Source organism: Rhincodon typus, chromosome 2, assembly GCF_021869965.1.
Source record: "Rhincodon typus isolate 14 chromosome 2, sRhiTyp1.1, whole genome shotgun sequence".
In the NCBI taxonomy this organism is placed as follows: Eukaryota; Metazoa; Chordata; class Chondrichthyes; order Orectolobiformes; family Rhincodontidae; genus Rhincodon; species Rhincodon typus.
The window spans coordinates 58,306,964-58,332,257 of record NC_063333.1 but is presented as its reverse complement, the minus strand read 5'-3'; the positions used below and the strand labels follow the sequence as shown (position 1 = coordinate 58,332,257).

At 40.1% G+C, this 25,294-nt stretch overlaps 1 protein-coding gene across 1 annotated transcript in view; it reads right to left on the bottom strand.

Annotated features, from left to right (window-relative positions):
- Positions 1-25,294, bottom strand: part of LOC109913433 (contactin-associated protein-like 2) — a 1,704,267-nt gene that overhangs the window by 74,471 nt on the left and 1,604,502 nt on the right. Inside the window, exon 21 of the mRNA XM_048610560.1 lies at positions 21,136-21,229. Within this exon, the coding sequence (XP_048466517.1) occupies positions 21,136-21,229 (94 nt within the window). The remainder of the gene's footprint in view (positions 1-21,135; positions 21,230-25,294) is intronic.

Below are 25,294 nucleotides of genomic sequence, written 5' to 3'. Positions count from 1 at the left end.
GATTTGATGGAAGTTTTTAAAATCATAAGTGGTCCCTCCACCTGGACCCCACCTTCTTGCCTTTTATCTGCAATTGACTGTTCATTGAAAACATCTCGATTTCCATTTCTGGGGATAGACTGGCCACCAATGTACACTACATTGGTCACCTTAATTTCTCCGTCCCCTGACCCATTTGAAGCTGTGACCTGTCTGCGCTCCGTGGTCTCAGATCCAACCCTGACTTTGTCATCAAGCCTGCCAACAAGGGTTGTGTTGTTATTGGCTGGTGTACAGACCTCTACATTGTGGATGCTGAGTGCCAGCTCTTGGACACCTCCTCCTATCACCCCTGAACCACGATGCCACTATCGAGCATCAGGCCATTGTTTGCACAACTGTTACTAACCTCATCTCATCTGGGGATCTCACCCCACTAATAGCCTCCCAGCTCATAATCCCCCAGCCCCATACAGACTGCTCTACTTACTCCCCAGAGTCCACCCACAAGACTGCCCAGGAAGGTGAGATCATGGGTACTTGCATGGGACCCAGTTATGACTGTCTGTTTGTGGTGGACATGAAACATTCCTTGTTCCAGTGCTGCTCTGGCCCCCATTCACAACTCTTTCTCTGGTACATCAATGACATGATCAATGCTGCTTTTCCATCTCGTTTGGAAGTGGGAAAAAAAATTATCAATTTTACTTTCAATTTCCACCCTGCCCTCACTTTCGTCTTGTCCATCTCAGACTCCTCCCTTCCCTTCCTCACCATCTCAATTTCCATTTCTGGAGATAACTGGCCACCAATGTACACTACAAACCCACTGACTCTCACATACTTTGATTGTACATCCTCACACCCTGCTTCCTGTGATTCTCTCAGTACATCAGATTCTCTCAGTTTCTCCATGTCTGCTGCATCTGTTCTGATGATGCCACTTTCCTCAGGGGGCCTCAGAAATGTTCACCTTTTTCTTCAACCGAGGGCTCCCCACCTTCATGGTTGATAGGCACTTAGCCGAGTTCGACTCATCTCCTGCACTTCTACCCTCACCTCTCCCCTTTCCTCCCACAACATTGATAGGGTCTCCCTGGTCCTCACTTATCACCCACCAGCTTCCGCATCCAAACGACTGTAAGTAGCTATTTTTGTCATCTTCAACGAGATGCCATGACCAGACACATATTCCTCTCCCCTCCCTTGTTAGTATTCTGCAGAGGCTGTTCTCTCCCGGCCACTCTGGTACACTCCTCCATTCCCAACATCTCCTCACACTCCCACGGCAGCTTCCCATGCAATTTCAGAAAGTGTAACACCTACTTGATTACCCTCTCCCTCCTCACTATCCAAGGCCCAAGATACACCTTCCAGGTGAGGCAGCGATTTACCGGTACTTCACTCAATCTAGTCCACTGTATTTGCTGTTCAGAATGAGGTCTCCTTTATACAGACTGGGTGACCACTTTGCAGAACACCTACATATGTCTGCAAAAAAGTGATCCCCGAGCTACCAGTTGCCTGCCTCTTCAACACACTACTGTGTTCTCATGCCAACATTTCTGTCGCAGGTCTGCTGCGGTATTGCAGTGAGCCTCAGTGCATGCTCAAAGAACAACATCTCATTTCTCACTTGGGGACCCTGTAGCCTCTAGGACTCAACATCAAGTTCAATAACTTCAGAGCCTGATTTCATCATTCCATATTTTTTACCCACCCCAAACCCAGTCCTGTTACAACATCCTGTTATGACAGTCCTGTTGTGTGGAAGGGTCACTCGACCTGAAATGTTAACTCTTGATTTCTCTCCACAGATACTGCCAGACCTGCTGAGTTTATCTAGCAATTTCTGTTTTTGTCTGTGATTTGCAACATCCGCAGTTCTTTCGGTTATTATCTGTTAATACATGGATTGCCTTTAGCTCACTCATTCTCACATACTGTAAGGTCCATTATCACATTATATGGGTTGTATTCAGTACAGCTCCTCCAAATTCTCCTATACTTAGCTGTTATTATTACTTTGGTATGACAAAGATAAGGGAAACAACAAAATAATGGAGCAGGTCAGCACTTTCAGCAATGATTAGCAGAGTTTGACAGGAAGAGACAGAATGTACAGAAGTAAGAATGCACCAACAGTTAAGACCAAAGGCTGCAACAGTGGTAAACAAGAACAGAATTTAAAGCAACTGTATCTGAACGCATGTAGCATTATTTTAACAGGGATGAACTGGTATCCCAGACAAGAGATAAATATGTACTACTTGATTGGAATTACAGACATATCTGAAAGGTGGCCAGAGCTGGGGGCTGTATATTGAAGAGTATTTGACAGACTGGAAAGACAGGAAGTTAGGAAAGATTGGCAGGTTAGCGGTGTTAATTAATAACACCATTACTTCAGTCATGAGAGATGACCTTTAGTTTGGAACTTTAAGATGCAGGATCAGTTAAAAAGAAGATAGAAAATAGCATTTGTGCAAGTTCATTAATGGGAAAAGTGTATATGTTCCCTAACAGTAGGACAGAGCATACAAGAAGAAATGGTTGGGGCATGTAAGGAACTAATCACAGTAATGATGGGTGGCTTTAAACTACATTCAGATTTGGAGAATCAGAGTGACAAAGGCAGTCAGGAAAATAAGGTCATAGAATGTTTTTGGTGCAATTTATTAGAGCACTACATTCGAAGTCCAACCAAAGAAAACAGGCTATCCTCGACATGAAAATGCGTAATGAAACAGGATTAATCAACAATCTTGTGGTAAAGGAGCCTCCAGGTGACAACAATCACACCATTGTAGAATTTCATGTGTTTTATACCTAAGGAAGCATAACTATGAGGGTTTGAAGACAAAATTGACTCAGGTAAGCTATGAAGCTATGTTAACATGTATGACAGTGGAATTGCAGTGGAGACTTTTGAAGAGATGTGTAATAACTCTCAGCAACTTTTTATTGCATTGCGAAAGAAATGCTGTATGAGAAGAATGCATCATCAGTGACTAAACAATAATGTAAGAGACATTGTAAAAGTCTGCAAAGCTTAGAAGTCGGTCAGTTAAGGAACAGCAAAGAATGATTAAAAAGACAATGAAAGGCAGTAATCAGAGTATGAGAGAAAACTAGCTAGTAATATAAAAATAAAGAGTAAGAATTTATATAAGTATTTGAACAGGAAATAAGTAAGTAAGATTACTGTTGGTCCTCCAGAGACAGAGTCTGGGTAATTGATACTGGAAACAAAGAAATGGCAGAGGTTCTGAAGAAGCATTTGGTGTCTATTCTCACTGTAGAACGCTTAGAAAATGTCCCAACGATTGTTAAAAATCAAGATGTGAATGGGTCGGTGGAACCTAAAAGAATCACCATCACTAAGGAGGAGGTGTTAGGGGTATCATTGGATCTTAAAGGGTTAGAAAATCCGAAGGCTGCATCCTAGGCTCTTAAAAGATGTAGCAGCACAAATTCATTTGTTGCAATCTTCCAAAATTTCTTAGATTCTGGAATGCTAATACTGGGTTGAAATGTGACACCTTAATTTAAGAAAAAGCAGGAATCAAACAGCAGGAGCCATTAGCCAGTTAGAGGAGGGTGCATCAAAGTAGTTAGGAGATCACAATGGCTTTATGAAAGAGAAATCATATTTAACTAATATATTAGTTTTTTTTGAGTAAGAAACATCCATGGTCAATAGAGGCCAACCAATAGATAGATGTGCTTAGATCTCTAAAAGATATTTGAAAAGGTGCCACATCAAGGATTTCTGCTCAAGGTAAGAGCATGTGGTGTTGAGGGTCACATTTAACATGAAAGAAGGATTGGTAATCTAACAGGAAGCAGGGAGTGAGGATAAATAGATTTTTCTGAGGACATTTTAAGAAGTCTCTTCTTTTAAGACAGAGCTGAGGAGAATTTTCTTCTCTTAGATGATCATCAGAGTATAGAAGTTGTAGTTGTTGTTATGTAGTTGTTATGGGGGACTTTAACTTTCCAAATATTGACTGGAAACACTATAGTTCGAGTACTTCAGATGGGTCAGTTTTTGTCCAATGTGTGCAGGAGGGTTTCATGACACAGTATGTAGATAGGCCAACAAGAGGCGAGGCCACATTGGATTTGGTACTGGGTAATGAACCAGGCCAGGTGTTAGATTTGGAGGTAGGTGAGCACTTTGGTGATAGTGACCACAATTCGGTTACGTTTACTTTAGCGATGGAAAGGGATCGGTATATACCACAGGGCAAGAGTTATAGCTGGGGGAAAGGCAACTATGAGGCGATGAGGCAAGATTTAGGATGCATAGGATGGAGAAGGAAAATGCAGGGGCTGGGCACAATTGAAATGTGGAGCTTGTTCAAGGAACAGCTACTGCGTGTCCTTGAGAAGTATGTACCTGTCAGGCAGGGAGGAAGTGGTTGAGCGAGGGAACCGTGGTTTACTAAAGAAGTTGAATCTCTTGTCAAGAGGAAGAAGGAGGCTTATGTAGAGATGAGGCGTGAAGGCTCAGTTAGGGCGTTTGAGAGTTACAAGTTAGCCAGGAAGGACCTAAAGAGAGAGCTAAGAAGAGCCAGGAGGGGACATGAGAAGTCTTTAGCAGGTAGGATCAAGGAAAACCTTAAAGCTTTCTATAGGTATGTCAGGAATAAAAGAATGACTACAGTAAGATTGGGGCCGGTCAAGGACAGTAGTGGGAAGTTGTACGTGGAGTCCGAAGAGATAGGAGAGGTGCTAAATGAATATTTTTCGTCAGTATTCACACAGGAAAAAGACAATGTAGTCGAGGAGAATACTGAGATACAGTCTATTAGACCAGATGGGATTGAGGTTCATAAGGAGGAGGTGTTAGCAATTTTGGAAGGTGTGAAAATAGATAAGTCCCCTGGGCCGGATGGGATTTATCCTAGGATTCTCTGGGAAGCTAGAGAGGAGATTGCAGAGCCTTTGGCTTTGATCTTTATGTCGTCATTGTCTTCAGGAATAGTGCCAGAAGACTGGAGACTAGCAAATGTTGTCCCCTTGTTCAAGAAGGGGAGTAGAGACAACCCTGGTAATTATAGACCAGTGAGCCTTACTTCGGTTGTGGGTAAAGTGTTAGAAAGGATTATAAGAGATAGGATTTATAATCATCTAGAAAGGAATAATTTGATTAGGGATAGTCAACACGGTTTTGTGAAGGGTAGGTCGTGCCTCACAAACCTTATTGAGTTCTTCGAGAAGGTGACCAAACAGATGGATGAGGGTAAAGCGGTTGATGTGATGTATTTGGATTTCAGTAAAGCGTTTGATAAGGTTCCCCATGGTAGGCTATTGCAGAAAATACGGAGGCATGGGATTGAGGGTGATTTAGCGGTTTGGATCAGAAATTGGCTAGCTGTAAGAAGACAGAGGGTGGTGGTTGATGGGAAATGTTCATCCTGGAGTTCAGTTACTAGTGGTGTACCTCAAGGATCTGTTTTGGGGCCACTGCTGTTTGTCATTTTTATAAATGACCTGGATGAGGGCATAGAAGGATGGGTTAGTAAATTTGCGGATGACACCAAAGTCGGTGGAGTTGTGGATAGTGCGGAAGGATGTTGGAGGTTACAGAGGGACATAGATAAGCTGCAGAGCTGGGCTGAGAGGTGGCAAATGGAGTTTAATGTGGAAAAGTGTGAGGTGATTCACTTTGGAAGGAGTAACAGGAATACAGAGTACTGGGCTAATGGTAAGATTCTTGGTAGTGTGGATGAGCAGAAAGATCTCGGTGTCCATGTGCATAGATCACTGAAAGTTGCCACCCAGGTTGATAGCGTTGTTAAGAAGGCGTACAGTATGTTAGGTTTTATTGGTAGAGGGATTGAGTTTCGGAGCCATGAGGTCATGTTGCAGCTGTACAAAACTCTGGTGCGGCCGCACTTGGAGTATTGCGTACAGTTCTGGTCACCGCATTATAGGAAGGATGTGGAAGCATTGGAAAGGGTGCAGAGGAGATTTACCAGGATGTTGCCTGGTATGGAGGGAAGGTCTTATGAGGAAAGGCTGAGGGTCTTGAGGTTGTTTTCGTTAGAGAGAAGAAGGTTAAGAGGTGACTTGATAGAGACATACAAGATGATCAGAGGATTAGATAGGGTGGACAGTGGGAGCCTTTTTCCTCGGATGGTGATGGCTAGCACGAGGGGACATAGCTTTAAATTGAGGGGTGATAGATATAGGACAGATGTCAGAGGTAGGTTCTTTACTCAGAGAGTAGTAAGGGCGTGGAATGCCCTGCCTGCAAAAATAGTAGACTCGCCCACTTTAAGGGCATTTAAATGGTCATTGGATAAACATATGGATGATAATGGAATAGTTTAGGTTAGATGGGCTTCGGATTGCTTTCACAGGTCGGCGCAACATCGAGGGCCGAAGGGCCTGTACTGCGCTGTAATGTTCTATGTTCTATGTTCTAGAATTCTCTTAGAGTCATAAAGTTGTACAGCATGGAAACAGGCACTTCGGTCCAATTCTTCCATGTCAATCAGACATCTTAAATTAATCTAGTCTCATTTGCCAGCGTTTGGCCCATATCCCTCTAAACCCTTCTTATTCATGTACCCATCCAGATGCCTTTAAAATGTTGTAATTGCACCAGCCTCTACCACTTCCTCTGGCAGCTCATTTCATACATGCACCACCTTCTGTGTGAAAAAATTGCCCCTTAGGTCCCTTTTACATCTTTCCCCTTTCACCTTAAACCTGTGCCCTCTAGTTTTGGACTCCCCTACCCTGGGAAAATGACTTTGGCTATTTATCCTAGACATGCACGTCATGATTTTGTAAACTTCCACAAGGTCACCCCTCAACGTCCGATGCTCCAGTGAAAATAGCCCCAGCCTATTCACCCTCTCCCATTAGCTCAAACCCTCCAGCCCTGGCAACATCCTTATAAACATTTTCTGAACCCTTTCAAGTTTAACAACATCTTTTCTACAGGGGGTGACCAAAATTGAACACAGTATTCCAAAAGTGGCCTAAACAATGCCCTGCAACATGTCTGCAACATGACATCCTAACTCCTACACTCAATGCATTGATCAATAAAAACAAGCTATTAAATACATTCTTCACTACCGTGTCTACCTGTGACTCCACCTTCAAGGAACTATGAACCTACACCGCAAGATCTCTTCCTCCAAGATGGCGGCAGAGTAGGATGCTTCAGCTAGTACTCATTCACTCCGTCCATTCCAATTCTTCATTTTTTCTTCTTTTTTCCTTCTTTTGTCTTTCTTCTCCTTCTCTCTTCTCGGCATTGGAACTCCCGGCCTCAGAATACCCGGCCTCCGACCTCACAGTCTCCGACCTCCCTGTCTCGGAACTCCTGGCCCCCAACCTCCTGCCTCAGAACTCCTGTCCTCCAACCTTGCTCCCAGCCTCCAATCTTGCGGCCTCGGATCTCCTTGCCTCCGACGTCCTTACCTCACGGCCTCTGACCTGGCTGCCTTTGCACCCTCGGCCTTTGAACTCCTGGACCCAATGAGGCGGCCTTTCGGCACAGCATGGTGGTCTCTCGGCCTGGCGAGGTGATCTCCCAGCAGCCCAGCATGGGGATCTTTGGGCGGTACGTGTTAGTCTCTCGAGTTGGCATGGTCTTGCTGTGGATTTCTGGTCTTCAGGTGATACCAAAATGATCACACAGCCTTGTGAGCCCTGAGGTTAAGCCAGGCACAGTTTGGATGCCAGGTGTCAAATGGACTGTTGGATGACCCTTTCTCCATTTTATAATTTATTCCTAGATCTGTAATGCTGGATTTTTTTTTAAACTTCTCTATTTTTCCAAGAACTATAACTGAAAAAGCTGACTCTAGGGAACTTTGTATCTCAGATGGCACCAAAAGAGGCAACTTGCAAACTTGTCACTGTATTGATTTAAGTACATGTGACAATAAAGCTAATCCATTCATTCTTCTCCGGAAGAATATAGTGGAGACTGGCTTTTTAAATTTAGTCTAAGCTGATTTGGTGAGATTTTTGATTGACAAAGGAGTCAAGAATTTTGGGGGGCAGGCAGGAAGGTGGAGATGAGACCACAACCAGATCAGCCATGATCTTATTGAATAATGGAGCAGGCTCAAAGGACTGCACGTTGTAGTGACCACCTCCTTGTTGAAATGGAAAGTTGCACATGCTGTTCTTTGCTGAGGTTGACGTAGAAGAATTGCTCGATAAAGAGCCTGGATGGGTCTGACATTCTGCTGAGCACCCTCTTCCCATTCCATCTTCGAGTGGCTTGACTTCCTTTCTGTCACCTGTTATACTGCACGCTGTTGGAAATTAAACTATTCATGACTGAGAGCAAGTGGTGTGAGAAGAACCCTTGAAATGAAAACCATGGTCTTCACATGCTGGTTCTGCAACACCCCCGACAGGGAATTCACCAGCTTTAAATTAATGTACAATTCTCTAATTACCTTTACTTGTGACAGCAGGCCTGGTGACATCAGGCAACGGTGGTGGTTGATGGTGTCTTCACGTAATACTGACAGAGGACCTTCCTGCTGCTGAATTAAAGTTTAACTGTACAAGGCTGTTAACTGGAGTGTTCAGGTCTAAAACTGCACCACTGAAATCAGTAGCCTTAGTGGAAAGGAGGAGAGGAAGGAGGAGAATTGAGACTGGATGGGAAGGGATTGTGGTTTGTCTGGGGAGCAGAAATCAAAGCCTGTTGTTTGAAGCCTCGGAGAAAGACTTGGTGCTGGGGGGTGGAGCTGGTGGCCGATCACAGAATCTCTTCAGACAGGCAGCCACCTGCAAAGGTATTGAGCTCCTGAATCCACTAATTCCTCATCTTGAGGTTCCTAGGCACTCAAGAAACCTGGCCAACAGAAGAATGAATTTAAAAGCTGCACATGGTCTCATCATTATCATAGTTAATGATAAACCCACTATAACTACCTGCCCCATTTCCAGCTTCAGAACTGACAATGTTAAGCAGAACTGTTCAGTCTCCTCTCTACAGATGTTGCCTGACTTGCTGACTACTTCTTGCATTTTCTATCATTAATGGGTTCTACAGTTTTCTAATTCCATGTTTTGATTTCCAAGTTATCTTTGTGTAAATGCAAAAAAATGTCTATAACATATTTTTGGAGGTTTATACTGTGTTTGGAAATATTCAAATTGATTTGACTCTCTATTTTGGATATATAGGTGAGAAGTTACTTTTGACCTTTTGGCAATTATTTACAATATTCTTTTTGAATGTTCTTTACCCTTTCTAAACATGTCTCAGTTTTTATTTATCCCAGTTCACATTTTTCTGTCTTCTAATCTTGTTTAGCCTTGAGTTTGTTTAAATTTCTTTCTTCAGTCACCATGATTTCTATATTTTTGCTTCTTTCTCATAATGGTGCAATTCCTGTCCTTTCTTCTTTAAAGTTGTGAAAAATAATTTTCTATTTTACAGATATTGAATTATTTTACAGTTGTGATTCCCATCTAATCTTCAGAGACCTGGAGCTTGTTCTAAAGCCTTGCTCGTTTATATTAGTATTTCTGAGTTTTGCCTTTATTAAGTATATTCCAAGTTAAGATGAGAGTTGGAGAAGGCTATGGTCTGGATACATTTAGCCTTTGATCATCATCTGTCTTATATTTGATGTATTTGGATTTTTTATCCTTGTCCATTCTGAGTATTTCTTCATTCTTCTTCTTTTCTCCTAAAGGTGTTTGTCTCCTGACAAAATACAATTTATTGTTGTCAAAACTGAGTCCGATCCTCTCCTCAGTGGAGCGTGGTAGTGGAACAAAATATTTCTTTGGTCACAATGTATAAGAAAATTCAAAAATGACATGTTTATGGTGTTGTTATACAAAGGACCAGAGCAATTCTTTTCTTCTGTGGAACACACAGAGACAATGCTCGATGAGGTCACTGGGAGTGAAAGTGACTGATGTATCTTCACCCAGATTTAGGGTTAGTTCGTATGTTCAATTTTATATTCGATAACTCACCATGAACCAGAGATTCAAAATTGAACCTTAATGGTTTGCATGATTTACTTCTACAGTGGGCAGTTAATTTACAGACTGACATATATAACTTGTTTTGCTCCCTTTCTGATCCACCATAACATGAAAAGTTCAATTTTAATTTGTCGATAGCCTCTTACTCCCTGGCAAATAAATCATTATCAATCATTAGAATGTAACATCTGAGGGTGTCACACTGAAGATGCTTAGTACTCAATCAGGTCCCCTTGGTACCGCATTTAATTCTGATCATTGAGGCTTAAAGGAAGTATTCTAAACTTGGAAGCAGCATTGACAGGACTGTGGGGTTGCTCAGAGAACTGAATTATGAGGAAACATTAGAAATATTTGGACCCCTCAGGCTTGAAATAAAAGGCTTGAGAGAAGTTGTTAAAGAGCTTTATATGGCACTGAACAGAATAGAAAAGGCGAATCAAATGCATTAATTCAAGTTAAGCCATGGCTGCAGAATGAGTTACATTTGGTAAAAGGCATGTTCTGGATGAATGTCAGGGAGTATATATTCACAGTAATTCCAGCTAGGGAAATGGGGAGAAAGCTCTGAAGCCATTCAAGAAGCAGTTAAATACAGAAATGGAGGCACTGCTGATCTCACTGGAGGAGTGAGCTAGTTGCTCTGAATGGACTGCCTCATCTGAATTATAATCATTTACCAAGCCCGAGCTAAACACAGATTTCTCTTGCTTCCTAGAGTGAAATGTATAAAAGAAATGATTAATGTTACATGCTGGTTTTTAGTAGTGCATGGAAACGCATAATTTTGCATTAGAGATGTTGTCACGAGCAACCCAGTTAAATTTAAAGAAAATACAGTTCTGTAGTTATGTCCCTATCACAGTGTAAAACCAGAGAATATTCTGAAAGTTTCTCCAATGTTTACAGCTTTGATACAATTACAATTATAAAATAATAATTGATAAATGTGTTGATTATAAGACTATTTTATTTGGTACTATATTTCTAATATTTGCAGTTTTACTTTTGATAAAGTGATCCTTAAAAACTGTTTGTTCATATTTTGCTTTGATAAGGGCTCTTTATTCTAAACAGCTATGTCTTTGTAATATTTGTGTTGACTTTAACAGGTATAACCAGAAAACACTGTTACCATCTAATGTCTGTGCATGTCTGTGTACACAGATCACACATCCAATGAAATAGAAAGTCCTAGGTATTGAAGATTTGTGTTAGTTTTCAGAAAAGACAAAACACCAGGACTAATGATGTGATTACAAACCTGAACTCTTCTAGCCTACAGTTTTAATATCTGAACATTTTCTGCATGACGTAATTATTTGTAGCAACTTAATAAAGGTGTGACTTAATGTGTTGAACAGTCCTGTGATTAGCACACTTCCAGGAGTGCTTTTGAACTTGTCTTGTGGAAGAGCAGCATTCATATGAATGGTAAGATTAATAAACCTGATGGGTAGTCAGCAATCGTTTCAGATTGAGAAATAATTGCACTTTCCCTAAATTCTCATCAGTTTACATCAATCACATCAAACAGTTTGAATGTGTAACTTTGTAACATTTACAAGTTAAACATTATGAGAATTTAGTGAAGCTGTAAGTGGATTTTCAACATATAAACGTTGCAAGGCACCTAATAGATGTGGAATTTGGGAGAATGTATCATAGGGAAAGCTATATGAAGGAAGACCAAGATTCATTTAGTTCACAATCCATTCTCCTCGTAACTGCATGGTTGAATAATAATTGCTTTTTGCTGACTAATCAATGCAAACAATTTCTATCAATTAGTCTACAACAGATATCAGGTAAGAAACATCTCTGGCACTGGAAAGGCTTTAGAATGGATAAGTCCAAAATCATCTATTCTTCCTAAGCATGTTATTCTGAACTTATGTCATGCTTCAAATGACTATATATCAAAATATTATTTTATGAAACAAATCTAAATTATTTATGTTTGTTTAACTCAACACTAGTTGCTTCCATCATTTCCCCAAGGACTCTGATTGACCACTCACTCAGTGAAATAATGGGGGATCCTTAAAGCCTCTCTGCTGGCTTATTTGCAGGCAAGGTCATGTGAAACAGAATGGATGGCTAGCCTGCTGCCTTCTTGCTTGGCTCTGACCTGTAACACATTATATGCAGGTGGGAAAACCCAGCTAGCCAGCTAATTGAAGGCCAGCTAAGACGTCCACCACCATAATATGTTGGGGTGGTAGAAGGTGAAATGAGAAACATCAGTCCATGCTTTCACAATTCAAGGAAGGAAATAGTTATCTGTCTCAGGGGCTGCCTGTGCCCATTGAAGGCGTCCCCTCAAGATGCAACCCCAACTTGTATCTGCCCTCCCTCATCCTCCCTGGTCTCCAGAACCCCAGCTGCTTAGTCCTGCCACCTGATCCTTCAATGACCAAAACACTGGGACGTATCTTAGTCCAGTATCTAAACTGCCTTTTCTCCAGTATTTCCTTGCAATCCCACCAGTGGCCAATACTTGTTCTAATGCTACTAGGATGACTTCGCTGATGGCCAATCAAATTGGTGGCAGCTGTCAAGGGCAGGACTTCCTTTCCCTGAGGATGGAAGTCTCATTCTTAGTTTGTTAAAGCTGCCTCCAGCATACCATTGATATGAGCTGCCGCTTATAACATTTATTAGCTCAAGACTCTTTCTACACTCCCCATTAAAATCATTCCCATACATCTCCCATTAGTTTTGAATTTGTGATTACCACCCACCCTGCAACTCTCTTTTAAGCACAGGCCTTGTTTGTTCCATTGGTCTGGACAAGTCAAACAGCTTGTCATGGTTAATATTAGAATCCTAAAAACAACAATAATACTCCTTCACTTCAGTGGGAACATGTCTAATTTACATAATTACTCATTATAATTTAATCTCCCCATTCTCTTAATTATTCTGGTTGCCCCTAATATTTTATCACTTGCTATAATATCTTCTTTGCACTACAGCAAGCAAAAGTGCTAGATAAGTTTTAATTTTATAAGTAACAATCCAACTAGTCATGCAGTAGATCTCTGATTATCATTGTCATCTTTAAAAAATAATCAACTGAAACCAATAGAAGATTAATTTCTGGTAATAAATGACAGAAACTAGTTGAACAGAACAAATGGTAGAGGGTGGAGCTGGAGGAACACAGCAGGCCAGGCAACATCAGAGGAGCAGGAGAGTTGATGTTTCGGGTCAGGAGCCTTCTTCAGAAATGGGGAAGGGGGAAGGGAGCTCTGAACTAAATAGAGAGAGGATGGGTGGGGCTGGGGAAGGTAGGTGGGATGGTGATAGGTGAGTGCAGGTCGGCAGTGGTGGTGATTTGTCAGTGAGGTGGGAGGAGCGGATAGGTGGGAGAGAAGATGGACAGGTTGTGTCAGGTCAAGGAGGTGGGACACAATCTGTCCATCTTCTCTCCCACCTATCCACCCCTCCTACCTCACTGACCAACCCCCACCACTGCCTACCTGCACTCACCTATTACCATCCCACCTACCTTCCCCAGCCTCACCCCTCCTCTCTCTATTTACTTCTGAGCTGCCTTACCCCTCTCCATTTCAGAAGTAGGGTCCCGACCCAAAACGTCAACTCTCCTGCTCCTCTGATGCTGCCTGGTCTGCTGTGTTCCTCCAGCTCCACACTATGTTATCTCTGACTCCAGCATCTGCAGTTCTTACTATCTCTGAGTGAGTTAAAACACTTTAACACTACATGATCAAACAGATTAGTTTGAGAGGAGACAACAGTACATGGATAAATATGGATACTAGGGACATTGTTCAAATCTACCACTGCACCTGGTGGGATGTAAATTCAATTGAACTATTTGTAACCTTCATATACTGAAGCAGTCTATGTTCAATTGCAGCAAGACCCTGACATCAATCACAGTTAGATGTACTGATAAGAGATAAGTAAAATTTGTGCCACAAAACAGGCAAGCAATGACTATTCCCAACAAAAGAGGAGCCCCATGATGAAAAGAGACCAGAAACTGAATTTGAACAGATCAGAAGCTGTGGCTTCTAAGGTGAGTATCCCATTTTTTGAATCTGCAATGTCTGTCCTCCATTTACAAAACACAGACTTCATTTTCCCAACACTCACGAGACTTGCCATCATCATGAAGAAGCAATCTGCTTGATTATTAACCCCTCCATCAACTTAAATATTCATGCTTGCACAACAGGTGCGCAGTGGCAGCAGTGTGTAATATATATGTGAGAAGCGCACAATAACTCACCTTCAGCAGCACCTTACAAATGCATGACCTCTACCTGGGAACATGCAGGGGATGCATGGGAACATCACCATCTGTGAGTTCTTCTCCAAACCACACACTACTTTTGTTGTGGGATCAAAAGAACAGCACTTTCTTAACAGCACTGTGGTGGTGAATTGTCTCTTGAATTGCTGCAGTCTTTAGGGTATAAGGACATCTACAGTGCTGTTAAGAAGGAGTTCCAGGACTTTAATACAGTAACAGTAAGAGAAATTCAATGTGGTTTTAAATGAGAAGTGTGTGTGCTTGGAAGGGAATGTGCAGATGGTGGCAGTCCCATACATCTGTAGCCCTTGTTCTAGATGCTGGAGGTTGTGGGTTGGGAAGGTGCTATTAGTGGAGCTTTGTTGAGTCACTACAGTGTATCATTTAAATGGTATACACTGTTGCCACTGTGTGTCAGTGATAAAGACAGTGAATGATGAAGGTAGTCGATGTAGTGTCAATGCGTATGCTTTGTCTTGGATGATAGCAAGCTTCTGAGTGTTACTGGAGTGCACTTATCCAGGCAATTGGGTAGCATTCTATTAGACTTCTGACTTCTGCCACTTAGATGGTGGACAGGTGTTGGGGAGACAGGCGGTGAGTTACCCACTGTAGAGTTCCTAGCCTCTGACCTACTTTTGTAGCCACAGTGTATACATTGCAAATACAGTTTAGTTCTTGTCAATGGTAACCCCCAGGATGTTGACAGTGAGGGATTCAGTGATGGTAATGCTATTGAATGTCAAAGGGCAATGGTTAGCTTCTCTCTTGTTGGAGATGGTGATTGCCTGGCATTTATTTGGTACGAATGTTATGTGCCACTTATCAGCCCAAGCCTGGATGTTGTCCAGAACTTGCTGCATTTGGGCATGGACTACTTCAGTGTCTGAAGAGTTCCCACCTCTGACCTTATGATGGAGGGAGGGTCATTGATGAAGCCACTGAAGGTGATTGAGACTAGGACACTACCCTGAGGAACATAAAGAGCTCTTGTGGTGTGGTGGTAGTGTCCCTACCTCTGAGCTAAGAGGTTCAAGTCCCACCTGTTCTAGAGATGTCATGACGCCTCTGAGCATGTTGTTTAGAAAAAATATACTCGAAAGAACTCCAGCATGGAAGTCCTGGAGTGAGTTGATTGATCTCCAACAATCATAACCTTCTTCTTTTTTACTAGGTATGTCTCCAGCCAATGGAAAGTTTTCCTCAATTCCCACTGATCTATGTATTACTAGGGCTCCTTGATGTCATAATTGATCAGATGCTGCCTTGAACAGCAGTCACTCTATTTCACCTCTGGAGATCAGATTTTTGCATTGAATCAAGATGCACCACAGTGATTCTGAAAAATGACTCATCACCATCTTTTCAAAGGACTTTAAGAAGGGCTTAATGTTGTTCTTGCCAGCAATGCTCAATAACCATATAAAATATAATGAAAGAAGTTGCTCACGTCGTGCAATGAAATTGTTGCATCTGGCATTGATTTTTTTAAACCAGAGGAAGCATCAAAGAAATCATATCAAAGGGCTTACGGGACAAGTGAAATCCAAACTGTTCAGTCATCCTTAACTCCCAAGGCGTCCTTTGCCAGTTTTCATTTTGCAACTAATCTGTGCTTGTCACTTTATGAATAAAATCTGCTGATTGAAGACAGCAGCCAAACTATTACCACCACACTCTTAGAGTAAATATACATTTCTCTACAGGGTTTTTGAAACAAAACCTTTTAATTCATTGTATGTATTAAGGGGGGCAAAGAATTATCAATCTCTAAGAAAAGACAATCATTTGAGAAATGCTCAAGAATGTCTTGCTCATTTTTGCCTCCTTGTTTTAAAGCTGCTGGCCCATGTTAGGTGCAGCTCAGTGGTCCCTGGCTTCTATGAGTACCTCACGTAAGGGACCATTCTGCAAAGAATCAAAGTATGTGTGATGGCTAATTGGCCAATGCAAGTCTGATCTTATTTTCGCTTGATTGTCATACATGTCGACTTCACAACTCAAGGCATTGAACAGTAATGATCAAGAGCAGAAATCTGTTTTACTTTCCATTCTGTAGTTTAGAGTACCTGAGGCCAATTTAGTACTCCTGCATTGCCCTACCTGTTGTCACCTAGTTTAGTACAAACTACAGAGCAAACAAGTGATAATCATAGTGTGTAGCTTAGCTCCATCTGAAGCAATATTCAGGAGAAGCTTCAAGTCATCTTTGCAACTACGCACCATGAATCCACATACATAATAGACATAAACCTTTTCTGAAATGCAAATAATGCTTGTTGTTGGCAGAAATCTCTGACCTTTTACCAATATACCACTGTTACTACATTGATCAACAGTCGCAATTAATAAAATTACCTCATTAATCAACTTAACACATGTAGATGGCATGCTGCATATTTATTTCTAAGTGACAGGAACAGATAGGAGACCTGATTTCTGCAATCCAGCACAAGTATTTATTATGCAAATCAACTGGTAATACTAAAACTCCCCATTGTGCTAAAGCAGGTTTTGAAGAATACCAACATTATCTGCACACCGAAACTGCAGTTCCTATTCTGTTAGTGAGCACGTTTTTATAGCTTAAAATTAATCTTCTCTGCCTCATAGCAACGAAACATAAATCATTCATTAAGTTAAATATAAGTGAATGACAATGCTCATTGAATATTTGGAGCTTGAAATCAGACTTGTATTTTGATCTCATCAATTCTGATAGTCCTAAAATGAGAACCAGATGGCTTGAAATATTGGCGTCTCTCTTGGTTTTATTGGTCCATTACTGGTTGCATATATTGCAGTTTTTACTTCAGCAAAAATTCGCTATAATCCACGATTTGTTCCCCTCAAAGTTGCTGCTATTATTCTAAAGGTCATACACTTATTGTTCATGCCAAACTTGCATTTTAATTGCAAAATTAATACTGACAATGAAAATAGCACCTCCAAATATCTCCAAATAAGATGGATTTCAGCCCTGCCCTTAGAGCCTACCTTTATATCTACAACGACTTGTATTAATACAGTAACTTACTTATCGAAAGGTCTCAAAGTGCTACACAGGAGTGAAATCAGACGAAACGATTGTCACCTAGTGAAAGGAAATATTCGGACTGACGATGAAGACCTTGGTCAAAGAGGAAAGTTTTAAGCTGCCTTAGGGAATGAGAGCAACACTATAAGTCAGGGAACTATGGAAAGGGAATTCCAGAATTGTGGGCTTCAACAAGTAAAGACATTGTTGCCAATTGTGACGTTACTGTGGCTTTAAGAGGTGTATTTTGTCCTTTTTTTTAAGAAGTAAGGCTGAGACAGAGGTATTGAGCAGTCTGTTCTAAAGCCAATAAAATTAACAGCTTGTGAGGCCTTGGGGTTTGTTTTAAAGTTGGAACAATAGAAGCAGCCTGAAGGTATAGGGTCAACCTCCCATGGAACCAGGATTTTTAAAAAGTTTTTGCCTTCAGTAGCAGTTTCTGGAGTTTTGAAGCTGGGTGTGGAAGCTTTTATTCCTCTCTCTGTTACAGCTAAAAGCTGGGATTCTCTTCCTGCTGCTAGAATTACATGTGAGACAATATATTTTACTGAATTTGCCTTTGCCAAGAGTGTGTTTATAGGATATTATTATACTGGAACAGTTAACTAATAGTAGTCAATATATATATTGTTAAGCATTTTGATAGAGTTAGAGCTAATCCAATTCTTTTGCTTTATTTTTATGTTGTCTGTATTTTAATTATAATGTGTATTAAAGTGTGTTTTATTTCAAGTTTGGTAGTTTGATCAATTGAATTGCATCTGGAATACAACACCTTACACTGGCGCTTTAAAATAAGAAAAGTTAGAGTCCACAGTATCTTCTTAATATATTTTAGGGGGTTTGGTCTGATCCATAAGAAAATATTGAGTTAATGAATTGAGGAATGCACAGAATATGAGCTGTACAGTTCCACAGAGTTTCCAGAGGATTTTAGACTGAAGAAAGGTGATAAAATAGGAATAGCCAAGGCTTGTGGTTGGGTTTGAAAACAAGGATGAGAACATAAAAATTGAGGCTTTGGTGGGTGAGGAGCCAATGTAGGTCAGCAACATGGATTGATGGGTGAACAGAAAAACAGTACCAGTTAAAACAAAACTTAGAAGACTTATTAAAACATAAATAGTAAAAGATTAGTGAAGGGATGGGTCGGATTATTCATGGCCCAAAAGGGCAACATTCTTGTCAAGGCAGAGGTCTTAACTGAAGTGCTAATTGCATGTTTTGCATACATCTTCAACAGAGGAAGATGTTGCCAACAAAACAGGAAAGGATAAGATAGAAGCAATATTGTCTTGGATTGACAAAGCTCAGAAAAGAGGTAGAGATTCATTCTTTCGAAAACAACTATTTAAAAATTGTAATTGTTGCAAAAATGAATATTTTCAGAATGTGCCATGTATCATTTAAAATAAAATAATCAATTAAAATGACCTTAACTGGAGAATTGGACTAGATATACATAGTACTGGACTTAACTATTTTTTTCGGTCGTGTGTTAGTCTATTACTATGCTCAAAGCTGTCATTAATTTCACATGATCCTGACTGGATTGAATAACTCAATGCACACAGTGCCCAACCCAAGATCCAGGAAACTTCAAAATCTGGCACAACTTGGGTCCCAAGGCTGCTGGTTCTGAGAGAGTATATCTGTATTTAATAGCGTGGCCATTCTAAAAGTAGAAAAGTCATCTGATCCAAATGGGAGAGATCCTAAATTAAGTAAAGAAAGCAAGGATGGAATTGCGTAGGTTCTGGACCCAAACTTCCATTCCCCCATGGGTATGAACGTAGTATTAGAGGGCTGGAGGATTTCAATGTCTGTTTGAACATAGGAGAGGGATAAATTTGGCAACTACATGCCACCCAGCCTTATGACAATGGTGGGGAAATGTTTGGAGACAATAATCAAGGGCAAAAATTAAATGGCATTTGGAAAAGAAAGGGCGATCAAATAAACGTCAGCATTGGTTTGTTGAAGGCAAATTTGTGTTTGACTAATGTGTTTGAGATTACTGATGAAGATATGCAAAGGCTTGGTGAGGATAATGCCGGTGATTTTGTGTATATAGCATTTCAAATGGTTTTGGAATGTTTCAATTCACTGATGAAAGTTTATTGCACCAAACCTTTACGTCTGTTTCTCTCTACAGCTGCTGCCTGACTTGTTTAGGAATTCTAGCATTTTCTGCTTTTATTCCAGAGTTACAGCATCAGCTATATTTTACTTTTGCATCACATAATTAACTGTTTCCTAAATTGAAAGCTTACAGAATTAAAGAAACAATAGTAGCCTGGTTACAATATTAAAAAGACAGATAATTGCAAGTAGTGATGAGGACTTGTTTTTCAAACTGGAAAGAGGCATAAATTGGTTTCAGCCTAAGGTCACGATTCAAAACATGGGCTTTTCTAATGTATATTAATAACCTGGACTTAGGTAGATAGGGTATAAATCTAAGGCTTTGCAAATAACACGAAACATGGAGATGTAATAAAAAATGAGGAGAATAATAACACACTTCTGGCGGGTGTAAGTGGACTGGAGATAAGCAATCTTTAGATGAAATGAAATGTGTGAAATGATATACAGATTTAGGAAAAATGAGGAGAGACAATGTGGACTGAAAAAGGGAACAATTTAAAGGGGTTGAAGGAGCAGGAAGGCCTTGTGGGTACCTGTATATAAAATCTTGAGGTGGCAGGTGAAATTCAGAAGGTTTGGCTTTGTTAATAAAGCAATAGAACATAAAAGCTCGGAAATTATGCTTAACACTTATTAAATATTTCAGGCCTCAGTTGGAGCACTGTGCTCATTTCTGGGCATAACACTCTCGGAAGTTTGTCAAGATTTGGGAGAGGATGCAGCTGGGATTTTATACACCAGGATGAGAGAGTTCTGTCATGTAAAGAAGTGGAGATTTGCTCCTTAGAGCAGATAGAAAAGGTAATTAGAGATTTTGGAGAGTCATTCAAAATCATGAATTGATTGATGGAGTGAGTAATAAGAAATTATTTCCAGTGGCAGGAGGATTAGACTAACAAAGTCATCCCCTAATGAGTTTTTTTTTCTTACATTTCTCCCAAATAACCTGCATTGCTCAAAACCTGTATTTTGCAGAGTTAATAATTCCAAACTATCAGTGTTCGCTACTATCACTCCACTGAAACTGACAGTAACTTCAATTGTGTGAAATAGCATGAAAAATTAAAGGGTTATGAGTGATTTTAAACTTCTTCAAAGGTTGCATTGTAGAGAAACATTCCAGATTGCAACTAATGAACATAATAACACTTCGTATTGACAAAACCTTCCACTCTTACACAATTGGTCTCATTCTAAAAACCGGTGGGTGAATTGTTGACTAGGCTGCACTGAGGCCTTTAACAGAATAGTAGCTTCATAACTGCAGCTAACTGCTCCCTCTCTAAAAATTTTTCACAATAGAGAAATTTGATAAAGTAATATTTTTCTTCAATTTTTTAAATTTTAGCTTCTATTGTAACCCATCCATAATCATATATTTCACCACCTAAAATTTTAAATTAACAATGAAAAGATTCATTACTTTGGCATTACTAATTTTCTGACTTTGAGAATATGTCAATGTGACTGAATTAATGCTCTGCTGATATCACTGCTGCATACCAGGAGATTCCCATGAGTTAGCATTTGATTAAAACTGCATAGTGAAGGGGAAAGTCTGCTTCACAGAATTTGTTGGATTTTTACAGGCAGTTTTCTTTGAGATTATTGGTCACTGCACTATCACTGACTGTAAAATCTGGGCAAATGTATTTTTAGAAGATAAATATTAGTTCACACCATTCACACTTACCAACAACTCTCCCTAGGAACAGTGTCTTCAGAAAGTTAAACTCGATATCTGTCGTTGGTGGCAGGCTGTAAGGTACTGCAGGATAATGGTCCAGCTGAACAAAGATGAAAAAAGATAGAAAGGAATTAGATCATATTGAAATGATACTTAAGGGAAAACTGTGTTTTCTGGGCTCTTCTTCAAGCCGTTTTATTTTTCAGAGGCAGATAGCAGTACTGGCGACGACTTGCACAGGCCTCTTTGATTCCTCACTCATCAAACTTTGCAGGCTATGCAGGTAGTGGCCTGTGGTGTTGACTGACCCCAAGGAATTAACACAGACTGTGTGCAAAACCTAGCAATATTCGGCAAACAAGTTCTTCCGCTTATTGCTAATTACTTAAATTATTGACAGTCTTTCAGATAGGAAAAACAGTATATGTCAACAATACATGAATGTGAAATCATTGAGTTTTAAAATTATTATCTCTCTTTTATCAAAATATTATATATTAGATTATTTTCTAGATTGTTCACGGGTTTTTACAGCACAATTTGATAAACAAGACTGTATAATGTTCTGATAAATGATCAGCACAAAGCTCTCAGTAAATTTCATTCCAACTTGGTAACATGGGTGGAAGCCCGCATAGCTGCAAACTATGCAAAAGATTTTTTACACTGGATAAATAATTCTAGTGTAATGGTTTCTTGTATAACTATTTGTACCACACTGATACATAAACTTAAATTAATTACATCTCATTTATGTACATTACAAAAGTGATTTAAAATAATCCAATAAAACACTGTGGGACATCCTGAAGATGTGAAACACACTATATACGTGTAATAGACAACAAGGTACAGAGCTGGATGAACACAGCAGGCCAAGCAGCATCATAGGAGCAGGAAGGCTGACATTTCGGGCCTAGACCCTTCATCAGAAAAAAGGCTATTTCTTTTACATCTGATTATACCATAATCCTCTTTTGGTGGCAGACATTATATGAATCATTATGTTTTGCCAACCAAATGGAAAGAATGTAGAGCAATGAAGAAAACAACTTCAAATGCAAGGTTCATGTAAGTTACAAAAGATTAAACAAAAGTTATTTTTACTAACTGAAGCATACTTAAAGTGATTTATAATAGAGCTTTTTGACTGGCAAACCAAAAGTGACAATTAGTAGGACTTAAATGTCAACTTGAAGTACCATTTTCATTCAAGGCTGCATTCTTCAGAGACACACTCAAAGAACCATTTTGTAATGAAAATACAAAGAAATGAGAAACATTTTACGATAATTGCATTTTAACAGCTGCATTGTTTTAATTATGTAACCATCAAGATGTTCTTTCTTGACGACATTTTTTTCTCATTTTCTTTATTTCATTCAGGTCCCAAAAATCAATGTTTTTTATTTTGGAAGTGAAGTGAAAGGTGGGGGATGGGCAAAAGGTAGATGGCTGAATTCCTTTGTTCGTTGCAATATGGAGGTTGTTATAGTAGCACAAGCATGTCTGAGTCTTGTAGTTTTTAATGATCAGATGCAATTCTTAAGATTCTATCCCAAATGGGATCCTTCCTCATACTTCAGACCACAATAGTTTCCTTGAGTAAAATCACTGATCTGTTGATTAGTTCTGAGAAATGGATATCATGTAAGCTTGTCTCCTTTGGGATTAGATTTTCTAATTTTATGGTTTGAATTTTACACTTCCCTTGGAGTGGGCTGGCAGCAAAGATTGATGAGAGGAACTTGTTGTGGACTGTGAATTGTGCCCATTGCCATCACACTTCTGTCAATAATATCTTATAAGCGGCAGGTTTGGTGCTGAGCAGCCCATCAGCTTTTAGGCCAATTGTGGCCCTTAAGTAGCTAATGGCCGTTAAAAGACACTAAGCACTGTCACTGGTATTTGGCAGGGGGGTGTGGGAGCCTGCCATGTGGCCAGGCAGCTGAGTTTAATAGTGCAGGAGGATTGGGTTCCTATAGCTCAGGCACCTGTTAGCCTACATAAGTCTGCTTTCCCCTCAGTAACAAAGACCAGCCTCGCTGGAACCCTCTGTCCTGCCCTGGCGATCTACCTAGTCACTCCTATTAGGATTTGCCTCACTGGACTTGAGAAGTACTCCGAGTCACATTTCTTCTGAACCACCATCGATATTTCTGCTCTGGGGCCTGATGCAGTGGAGCAGAAGCACGTTTCAGTATGCAAATAGTCACACTTCAATTGTTTTTGGTGGAAATGAAGTTTTCTTCTACATCCCTGGTCCCATGCAATCCTTCTCTGGACTATTTGCATTTCAAGACTACCTAGCATGAAACTTACATTGACTTCTGCGAAAGATGGGTTCCCCATGTTAGATGGAGCTTGAAAATTTGACTTTCTTCTGTGTACCACTTTTGTTTGGAGGTGCTGACATTTGGAAGCATATTAAAAACATGCCAGGATTGAGAGTTTGTGAAGGAAGTGAAACTCTTGCTGAGTATTTGGCAACGTTCTGAATGGTGGGTGTGAAATGTTTTGATACTTGCATATGTCACCATTAGGTGCTGCATTTTAATATTGATGCATTTTTAATATAGTGATTCATCATAGGGATGTACTGTTTAAAGATAAATTAATCTTTTCTTTGACCAGCCTTCAGTAATTGTAGACATAGTAACAAAATGTTTTAAAAAATGTCCTCTGCAGTCTTATTTTTGTGCTCTGATTTAAGCAGTCTGACAGTTCTGGCTATTTAAAAAACCATTATTCTGAAAGTAGAATAAATAATTGGTCTGTACTTTCCTTCCATGATTGGCAGGCACACTGCTTTTAGGATTTATTCTGCCAATGAATCTGTAACATTTTGTTTTTACAGCTGTTCCATAATGAATGCTTGGTTGTGTTTCAAAAGCTCCAGCTCAGCAGTTGATCTCATTAATCCAAGAACTAGTGAAACTTTCATGAACATATAATAACAGATTTCATCTTTGACCTGTTTTTATTTGTTTACAAACCTATTAAAAAACCACATAAAGGATTACAACAACATGTTCCTCAGGTGCTTTTAGTCCAGTATCAATGACAGTGAATTTGAGTTTAGGGTTATCTTAGATTCTTACAGGATTAATGGTTTCCTAATGATTTTAAAATAATCCCCATGTCTATCGTATAGCTCTTAAATATATATAGGACACAATGAATGAGTGACCATGGATATTGCATGGTGGGGATGGTGATCAGAGGGGGCATGGGGAATATGGGATGACTTGGGATTGGGTGGGGGATGTGGGCAGGCATGGTGAACCATGAGGGCTAGAGATGACATGGAGCGGCATGGAGGAACATGAGTGGGCATGAGGTGGTATTGAGGAATGTTAGGTGGCATGCGATTTTATGAGGGCATGTGAGATTTTGAGGGAATGAGGATTGAGTTTAGGAGACCTTTACATGGGATTAGAAGCTGGGCTGCTGTGTTGGAGAATAAAGGTGGACAAATCTACACCCACATTCCTTCATTGCTGCTTGCAAGATGCATGCCAAACCCAAGTCTAATGTGAAAAGGTCAAAGGTCAAATGTGAAACATGGTTCAGGTGTGCTTTTTATGAGCTGTGCTAGTGCAGGTCATGATTTGCTAAACTAGATGAAATCCTGCCTCAGAAATATGAAATCTACGACTTCAGGCAATTGATTGCCCCAACCCCATAAAGAATTACAGCTTCCAGAGCAGGCTTGTCCCTAACTATATGGACCATGACCTTAGTGTCAAATTCTGAACAATTTCACTAACAGCCAACAATGAGACAACATGCTTATCCCATTCGCCCAAACTGGATTTTAGTGCAGTTCCGAGAGATGAAAGGTGCGCTCTAATTCACTATGATGCTCAATTCACCCAAATACATGTATCTATTAGTCATAACTGAATCATTGATTTGATATTGTATTGAAGAATTCTTTGTATCCCTAATTTTATATAAACGGAAAGAGTTCAGAGACAGTTTAACATTGTAATACCTGGAAAGGGTGGATTATCTGATGGAAAAAGCCTGGACAGTCCACTGGAGTTTAGAAGAGTAAGAGGGGACTTGATTGAAACAAATGAAAACCAAAAGAACTGCGGACGCTGTAAGTCAGGAGCAAAAACAAAGTTGCTGGAAAAGCTCAGCAGGTCTGGCAGCATCT